The sequence below is a fragment of the Rutidosis leptorrhynchoides genome, chromosome 3, assembly GCF_046630445.1.
Source record: "Rutidosis leptorrhynchoides isolate AG116_Rl617_1_P2 chromosome 3, CSIRO_AGI_Rlap_v1, whole genome shotgun sequence".
In the NCBI taxonomy this organism is placed as follows: Eukaryota; Viridiplantae; Streptophyta; class Magnoliopsida; order Asterales; family Asteraceae; genus Rutidosis; species Rutidosis leptorrhynchoides.
This window is the reverse complement of record NC_092335.1, coordinates 656,258,410-656,267,118: the sequence shown is the minus strand read 5'-3', so window position 1 is coordinate 656,267,118 and position 8,709 is coordinate 656,258,410. Positions and strand designations below refer to the sequence as shown.

The window sequence follows — 8,709 nt, the reverse complement described above, 5'->3', positions numbered from 1 at the left end:
TAAGCATGTTTTGTCTCAGGTGATGATTGAGTTAGCTGCTACTTGCTACTAGATGATTGATGTATGCTTTGCTGCTTGCATGGAGTCCATAATTCATATTTATCATTTTGTTTATACATTTCCCATTTACTGTACTCTTATGATGTAAAACTTTGAATAATGCTTCCGCTGTTTATTTAATAAATAAGACGTCTCATCTAGAGTCGTTCTCGCTTATACACTTGTGTTATGATATTAGTTAGTCACAGTTACCTCTGGCCCCATTTAGGGGGTGTGACAGGGCTTCTGCGGCTGGGTATGCGGTCGACCGTACTTTGACCGTGTACTTTGCTGACCTTTATTTTCATTCTTTAAGTTTTGTTTGACTTGGTCATTTGCAAGATCAAGTATGGATTAGTGACCTTGCGTGTTTTATGTTAAGATGTCGATCATCACTTATGCATATGTATTTGTCATCATTAAAACATATTCTTTGGTTAAGCATCATACTTAACTTTGTCGGTTAGTCCATTAACCTATATTCAACCAACAGAAGCTATTGGGTGTGTGTTTTGTAAGTATGACATTGAGTCTGCTGATCATATATTTTTTAAGTGTTCGATTGTTGTCGAGTTGTGGAGGAAGATTCGCATTTGGCTTGGTCTGGATCGCAATATGCCTTCATTTTTTCTTGGCAGGAACTTATATCATGAGTAGATGCTTGGATCGGCTTGGCTGAAGAGAAAGACAAAATTATGGTGATTGCGGCCTCTATTTGGATGCTTTGGCGGATTCGTAACAACACTATGTTCGAACCCGTCCCAAAAGATCACTAACAGAGTCGAAATGAGGCAAGTAATTGTTGATCCATAGATCAATCTGTCTCCATAATGAAGTAGTTGTGTGACAAAACAAGAAGATATGATCAGTTGAATCGCCACCCACTCCCAATTTAAACAGAGAATTGAATCGATGTCTAAATCACGGAAGATTAGATTGACCCTAGTTGGTAACCGGTCTAAGAGCATGCGCCAAATAAAAACATTAAACTTTATTGGAAGAAGCTTGTTCTATGTTGTAGATATCAAATATGTAGGAAGAACAAGATTGCCAATGTGTTTTCGAGTTCCACATACAGAGAAAAAACCATCTTGATCGTTTCTCCTATTAATGCACATTTTGAATAAGTTAGAGATCATTAACGTACATTTTTAAATAATTCGGGAATGATTTATATAATTTAAAGGACAAAGACGATTGATATAATTTCATAAAAAACCTCATAGACAGTCATTGTGCACTACTAAATCAATAATGGACGATTAGTGTAACTGGGAAAAAACACTGTTGAAATATAAGTTTATGCAAATCGCAAGGGTATAATTTACTCGAATTAAAATTTACAATGGTTTTTGATAAGACAAATTTAAATTGCATCAGATTAGATTGGACCAAAATAAACCCCTTTACGCAAACAAAAGATTCAACTAAAACGTAAAGCCAAACACAAAATAAAACCTTTAATCAGAAAAGAAAAAAAGTTTCAAGAGAAGGCATCAATGGCAGCAGTAGCAGCAACTTCTCAACTCACTACAAGAACCTTCACAACATCATCATCAATTTGTCACTTTCCAAACACCCCATCTTCACTTTCATTCATCACCAACAATTTTTATCAACAAAAGTCATCATCATCATCTTTAAGAATTAATAGAAAAAATGATGGGTTAAAGATCCGTGCTATGACTGCTTCTTTTGGATCCAGATTAGAAGAAACTGTTAAGAAAACTATTACTGATAACCCAGTTGTTGTTTATTCCAAAACCTGGTGTTCGTAAGTCTTTTTATTTACAATAGTTATTATATTCAAAATGAATTTGAGTTGATTTTTTATGTTTTTTTTGGGATTGTGAAGGTATTCATCTGAGGTGAAATCTTTGTTTAATCGGATTGGTGTGCAGCCACTTGTTGTTGAATTGGATCAAATGGGTATGTTTTTTCTTTCATTTCTAATTTTTGTATGATTATATTTGGGATTAATTGAACTTTATGAATATGATATTATGTGCATATTCTGGAAAAAATTAAAATTAGGGCAAGAGTTGGTGCATTTAGTTTTTGTAATTAGGGTTAGGGCTTAAAGTTGAATACTTTTGATGCTGTCATTCTAGTTAGTTGCTAAGTTGTAAAATTTAAATCAACACACAATAGAAAATGTATCTGCAAGTGAACAAGAGGTTATTAGTTGCCACTTTTAGATCTTAAATTTAGAGATGTAAAGTCTGCAAATAATTTGTTAGGTCCTGAAGCTAATATGAACCTAATGGAAGATCTAATAATGTGACTGGTACATTTGGCAAATTGAATTGTAAATATAAAGTGAGATGTAAATGTAATGCATGCAATATGTTAAAATTAGAATGTATTAGGTCTGTTTTTAGGTGTATATTTCATTACCTTTAAGAATATACTGAAATATATAGTCTTGTTTTGTTCCAGGTGCCCAAGGACCGCAGTTACAGAAGGTTCTTGAACGAATTACAGGGCAGCATACTGTCCCAAATGTTTTTATTGGTACGTACGAATTGCGTCAAAGTCTTCGGTAGTTATCTTTATTTTTCATTGCAGAGTTATGTATGCTAACTGCACCTAATTCCAGTATTGAACATACTAGAGATGGGCATATATCGACCCATTAGATATAAATGGGTCGAATTGGGTCACATTTGTATACCAGCAGGGAAATAAAAATCTAGTTTTAAGTGGAACAGGTTAAATGAGTGGAATGTGTAGGAAGTCTTCCAAGTGCTTTATATTTTTATAATTGTTTCGGTATGTTTTTGTGATTTATTTCAAACATGTTAATGGTCCATAAAACGTTCAGAAAAGGTGGAATGGTGTTTGTCTTTGCCACCTCTTATATGTTGATTTGGTAGTGTACTAATCATTCATTTAGATTTGTGTGACTGCTGTTGAATATTATGCTGTGCCTGTCTACCTTCAACCTGTTTTTATGACTGAAAATTTGATTTGATTGTAAAATATAAAAATATATACAAAATCAGTTTATATTTGCATTCAAGAATAAGGTTTGCTGCTTTGATTTCTAATTTTTTCATTTGTACTGTCTTTACTAACAGGGGGCAAGCATATTGGCGGTTGCACAGGTACCTTTGTTACTTTTCTTTTTGTCACTTTTTTTTTTTTTATTTTATAATTATGGATCTCTTTTGTTTTCACTCTTTGTAAAAACTTGTTGCATTATGCTTGTTTATGCAAATGCTATTTTTAACGGCATATATTTTGTATATATACTTGGTTTAAGAACTTGCTTACACTGAGGCGTTGTTAGAATTCTATTATAGGATTAAAAAAATTGCATTAGGAATAATTTCAAGGATGGCAACATATATAGTCCAAAGTAACATAGGAAACAAGAATACTTGTTTTCCTGTATTTTGTCATTTTCAACGAACTTTTTTTGTGTGTTTTGCTTTTTCTGATTATATAAAGTCGGGTTGTGACTTGCTGCAGATACCGTAAAGTTACATAGGAAAGGGGAACTTGAACCTTTGGTAGCCGAGGCGAAGAAGACATAAACAACTAGGAGATATTCTTTTCCTACTAAAGGATGTTTTCTTCTTTATGTAGATTTTAAGATTGTTTGTATTAATAAGAATCAACATTCTGATCTTCACTAATCAATATGCTTCATTGTTCTATCTCACAAATTATGATAATAATATATAATTTATAGTATTTATAGTTGAGAAATTATCTCTGTTAAAATGCATCCTTTTCTATTAATACTACATTTACATTTATTTACATATTAACTAATAGAAAAACTGTGTGGTGAACAGTAACCAGGGGTATTTTCGACTTTCCACTTTTTTTTTTTTTCAATTTTAACTAAATTTCATTTTACCAACAACGCCCCCCACACTTTTTTGAAAAATTCAAATCGACCCCTCAAACAGGGGGGTAAAGTGTCAAATAACCATTTTCATAAAAAATCTTAAATAAACTCCACCCAAATATTCAACGGGTCATATCTTCTCGCTCGCAATGAGTTAAATTTTTTCGACACTATCGTTAAACTCGAAATAATTTTAAGAACACAATGTCACTAGCTATACGCAAAACGGACGCTTTTTAAAAAACGCTAAATATTTTGGGTACTTTTCATACACGTTGATTTTGCGTTAAATTTTTAACGGTCGACAATTCCATAGCGAAACGCGGAGATGCACATATATTGTTAATTTAAAAAAACATTTAAATCTCTCACGGGTTATAGCTTTTAGTTCGACTCGAGTTGCGCTTCAACGACATCATCGTTAGCCACAAAATAATTTTACTAAACGCAATACACAAAATAATTTTACTAAACGCAATAAAATACATTGAAAACCGAACCCACGGCGCGAAGCGAGGGTTCGATAACTAGTTTGATACATTTGTCTCAGTTTAATTGTCTCCACACAAAAATATACCGTTAAAAATGTTACTATACCTTTGTTTTTTTTTAATTATTTTAGAGTTTACTCTTTACTTTTTATCTATAAAGTATAAAGAAACTTTACTTTGGTATTTTTATTTATTTACAGAAGTTGACAGTCATTTTCGAACTTCTCGAAAAATAACAGTGAACAGTTAAATAGGGACGGGGCTACTGCTAAATACTTATTATGGCTCATACTGCTTCCAAATTATAGATACGTATATAATAGAGAGATTTTTTTTTTTACGAACGAACGTTTGCTTCAATGGTATCATGGCTCAGTGTGGAAGGGCTCGCGATTAGTTGCTAAGCAACTCGGGTTCAATTCTTGAAGGGCGGAATGTTTTCTCTCCAATTTCCTGCGATTAGTTGCCAAACAACCCATGTCCTGCGATTAGTTGTCAAGCAACCCGGGTAGAAGTTTCCTTCTAGCGTGTGTGTGCGCAAATGATGAGGGTCGTTGAAATAAATGATACGCTGATACAAGCAATTAAAAAAAAATAGAGAAATTTTTCTATTTTATTTTTATTTTTAATCAAACAAGATGGAAAAAAGGTTACAATTGGTCAAAAAAGCTACACGTAGCACTATACCAGTCATCCAAAAAAGAAAAGAAGCTAAAAATATGCAAAGATGAAAATAACAGAACAAACTACCACTCATGGTGGTAGTAGATGTCTGGTAGTATAATAACTGTAGCGCAACCATTCCATACGGTTCTCCGGCAACTTATCGTGTGACCTTCCCCATGTCTACGATGGCACAACTCGCTATCGTAACTACCGGTTGCAATAAACTTCATCAAACATACAAATGCTTTGGTTTCTCCTTCAATATCAACAGCCAAAACTCTATCCTCTCCACCATCCGTACAGTTACAGTTATAAACAGAGCTAAAGTTCCTTTATCTATCACTTGCTCGGCCTCTAAACCCTCCTCCTCAACCGAAATCAGGTAATCATAGATTCACGTATAACAATTTGCCAGTTCTGAATTGTGATTATAATTCAACTAATCATATATATATAATAACTTTTTAATTCTAGGGCTTTCTTGTTTGTTTGTACATTGAATTTTACACATTTTACTATTTTATGCACCCAAATTTCAAAATCATCTATTGTATTGTATGTATTCAAGTTTTGAAGTCGGTTGTTTTGTGCATTTAACTTACGATTTAATGTAAAAATGTCTAGCCAAGAACATATAATACAAGTTTTTTAATTGATTTAAATAGCTAGATTAGTAATTAATTGTGTGAATACAAAACAATAACATGGTCAAGTAGTTACGCTCTAATGAAGTTTATTTGCCCTGCAGTTCTCAAGCCAGGATTAGGAGTGAAGTCCTTACACCCTTTAGATCCGTGCGAATGTTCTTTTACATTACTTTCGTTGCACAAGCTTCGTTAGGTGGACTAATTGCTACTACACAACTTATTGGTGCACTCGCTAATCCTTCGCGAGCCGATACGGTTATTGATATCGCTAAGGGTCTCGGGATAGATATAGGAGCTGCAGCTTTATTCGGGTTTTTATATAACAGAGAAAACAAAATCAAGAACGCGCAAATGGCGAGGTTATCAAGAGAAGAAAACCTCGCAAAACTTAAACTGCGTGTAGATGAAAAGAAGATTATTTCTGTGAGTGAGTTTAGAGGACTTGCGCGTCTTGTGATTGTTGCTGGACCTTCATCGTTTATAAACGAGGCTTTTAAACTTAGTGAGACGTTTAGTGAACAACTTGTAGAACGAGGTGTGCTTGTGGTGCCTTTTTCGACCGATGGAAATGCACCTACTTTTGAGTTTGATGAGAGTGATGATGTTAAGGAGTTAACGAATAAAAGGAAAAGGTTGTGGCAGCTTGTACCTGTACTTACGCCCGAATGGTCCGAGTAAGTGCCTAAACTTGATTCTGTTTTCTAAATTTGATCATAGTTTACAATGGAAAACAGTTAAAATGGAGTATTTAAAAATGTAGTTATACTTTGACGAATATATTTTCTCACATATTGAACTTAGGTTGTTTTTGTTTGCCAATTTAATGAGTCTGCAATGAAATGAATGTTGAACCATTCAACATTTAGTGTATTTGTCTGTGATATCTGAATGACAAATGATGTTGAACCGTTTAACAATCCGATAAAGAGTTTAAGTACTCTCTTAACCATTTAACACCTTCATTTCCCTTAATATATCCAGTTATATTCAGAACCAATTCCAATCAAAACCTTTAAAATATTCATATTTTGAACCATTTGGCACTTATCAGTTTATCAAACGCAACCTTACTATAGCTAATGAAATGTGAAGCAATATAAAAATAAACCGTCATTCGCTATTTTTCGTGATGTTTTGCTATCTTCTCTTGTAACAACCACTAAGCTTGATTTAAACATATTTCGCCTATACACAGCTGGCTTGATGACCAGAAGAAATTGGCAAACGTATCACCTGAATCTCCTGTGTAAGCCCTTATAATTTCTTACCGCATATGCTTTAAAATATTTAAGTTCAAACATCTCATCAATAATTTATTAATTTACCGATAATGTAGGTATTTATCCCTTCGGTTGGATGGTCGTGTTCGTGGAAGTTATGCTTTTGTAGCACAATTACCTCCGGTTAAAGGAATGTGGTCTGGCCTTCTCGATGGCATGGATGGAAGAGTATAGAGAAGTCCTCTGAATCCCTCATTTTTTCAAATTTATGGAGGTTTGACTCATCTTTATGAATGCCCTTAGGTGTCAATTTTGACCCATTTAGTTATAAATGGGTTCGTTTGGGTTATATCAATCTCAATCAGGTTAAACATTGGAAATTATTAAGCTAAAAAGGGAACGGGTCAAAGGCGCCAAAGAGGTTATCAAACAGGGCCGAAAATGTATGTTCACTGCATACAACTTCATAACTTTTTCAGTATGTAATTTTGTATAGCACTATAGCAGGTAACATATGAAGTACCACAAATTTTCAGTGACATGTTATACCTCATCATATTAACAATTAAGCAGGCATATTATTGTAAAGATAAGTGTACTGGTAGAAATATTATTTAAAAAATATCGACTTTTTTATTGGATATTCGATTGCGCAACGTGACCGTATTCCACTTGTTTTCGGCTATAAGTAACATTTGTGTCATGATTATGATATATTATGATCGACTCGCACGCTAGAAGACCAAGTATTCAATAAAATTCGGCACTAGCAAAACTATAGAAACTATTTTACATATTAATATGTAAAGAAATTGTTGCACAACTTCCAGTTCTACAATGGTAGTATGAACTGAAAGGGGTTATTAAAACTTCTTTAATCTTATGCAATGCGTAGTTGTTTGTCGATACATTTGCGTAGTTCACTTTGTTGAACCTCACAACTGAATAAGGAGTTTTGAGATCCTGCACAACACATTATACTGCATAAACATCGATACGCAAACACAAATACAATAACGATATACTCTCGTGAGGACATCTTCCTGAGAATCCTCACCTGATATTATCACACAATTAATTAACCAGCTACTCTCAGCATGTTTGCTCGTCTAAACTACATACATTGACGGTAACTTTGTGTCGTTTCTATCAAATAGTGCTTATTTGAATAAAAGTGGCAATTTAAACTTATTTACTAATTAATGGGCCAATTCAGCTTAAGCTTTTCTCGTGTATCAAAAAGTTTTAACTGAAAAGGTGAGGAATCAAATTGATCAAAAACTGTTAGCCTGCAGTATCTTTAGTGCATGCAACCTCCTTAATTGTTTTATTGGTGAAAACATTACTTGCACAAAATTTGGACAAATAGTGTTAGAGCTTTATGGGTCAGCCTTTGTGCAAGACGAGTGACACGATTGTACGTCCAAAATAAAACGACTTAAAAATTGGTAAATTGTCGCGATAAGGGGCAAGAAACATACAGGAGAAACTCATCATCTGCGAAGTAAAGATGAACACAAGGGGAAGTTGATGGTAACAATAAAAATGAAGAATGCAGAAAAACCAACGTGTATTCCATCTTCTGGATATGAAATTGATTGTTCTATGCATCCAATTGTTCCTATGCAAACATATCATTCTGTTTTTGATCTGGCTCGTAGGCCGAAAAGACAATAACTTATTATAGGGTCAATTCAAAAAGACAATAAATTAAATACACGTTGTCGTCTTTAGATCAAGCAAAAAAACAACAATTACACGTCATCATCTTTAGGTCGTTCGTTTAA

General features: G+C 33.7%; 2 protein-coding genes across 2 annotated transcripts; both read left to right on the top strand.

Annotated features, from left to right (window-relative positions):
* Positions 1–1,439: 1,439 nt before the first annotated feature.
* LOC139899207 (monothiol glutaredoxin-S10-like) lies at positions 1,440–3,724 on the top strand. The gene is made up of 5 exons (XM_071882029.1): positions 1,440–1,813; positions 1,895–1,968; positions 2,479–2,553; positions 3,120–3,146; positions 3,514–3,724. Exons 1-5 carry the CDS (start codon positions 1,539–1,541, stop codon positions 3,576–3,578), a joined length of 516 nt encoding a protein of 171 aa, XP_071738130.1. The 5' UTR covers positions 1,440–1,538; the 3' UTR covers positions 3,579–3,724.
* Positions 3,725–5,075: 1,351 nt separating this feature from the next.
* Positions 5,076–7,562, top strand: LOC139899205 (protein LOW PSII ACCUMULATION 1, chloroplastic-like). The gene is made up of 4 exons (XM_071882028.1): positions 5,076–5,437; positions 5,804–6,376; positions 6,898–6,948; positions 7,039–7,562. The coding sequence occupies exons 1-4, from the start codon at positions 5,232–5,234 to the stop codon at positions 7,154–7,156; spliced, it is 948 nt and encodes a 315-aa protein (XP_071738129.1). The 5' UTR covers positions 5,076–5,231; the 3' UTR covers positions 7,157–7,562.
* Positions 7,563–8,709: the final 1,147 nt, after the last annotated feature.

What these genes read in the sequence shown, in the direction of transcription:
- LOC139899207 (XM_071882029.1), top strand. Translation starts at nt 1,539, where the DNA reads ATGGCAGCAGTAGCAGCAACTTCTCAACTCACTACAAGAACCTTCACA. An exon ending in TGTTGAATTGGATCAAATGG is followed by an intron (nt 1,969 to 2,478) that starts GTATGTTTTTTC and finishes GTTTTGTTCCAG; the next exon opens with GTGCCCAAGGACCGCAGTTA. An exon ending in TGTCCCAAATGTTTTTATTG is followed by an intron (nt 2,554 to 3,119) that starts GTACGTACGAAT and finishes CTTTACTAACAG; the next exon opens with GGGGCAAGCATATTGGCGGT.
- LOC139899205 (XM_071882028.1), top strand. Translation starts at nt 5,232, where the DNA reads ATGTCTACGATGGCACAACTCGCTATCGTAACTACCGGTTGCAATAAA. An exon ending in CTTACGCCCGAATGGTCCGA is followed by an intron (nt 6,377 to 6,897) that starts GTAAGTGCCTAA and finishes GCCTATACACAG; the next exon opens with CTGGCTTGATGACCAGAAGA. An exon ending in GTATCACCTGAATCTCCTGT is followed by an intron (nt 6,949 to 7,038) that starts GTAAGCCCTTAT and finishes CCGATAATGTAG; the next exon opens with GTATTTATCCCTTCGGTTGG.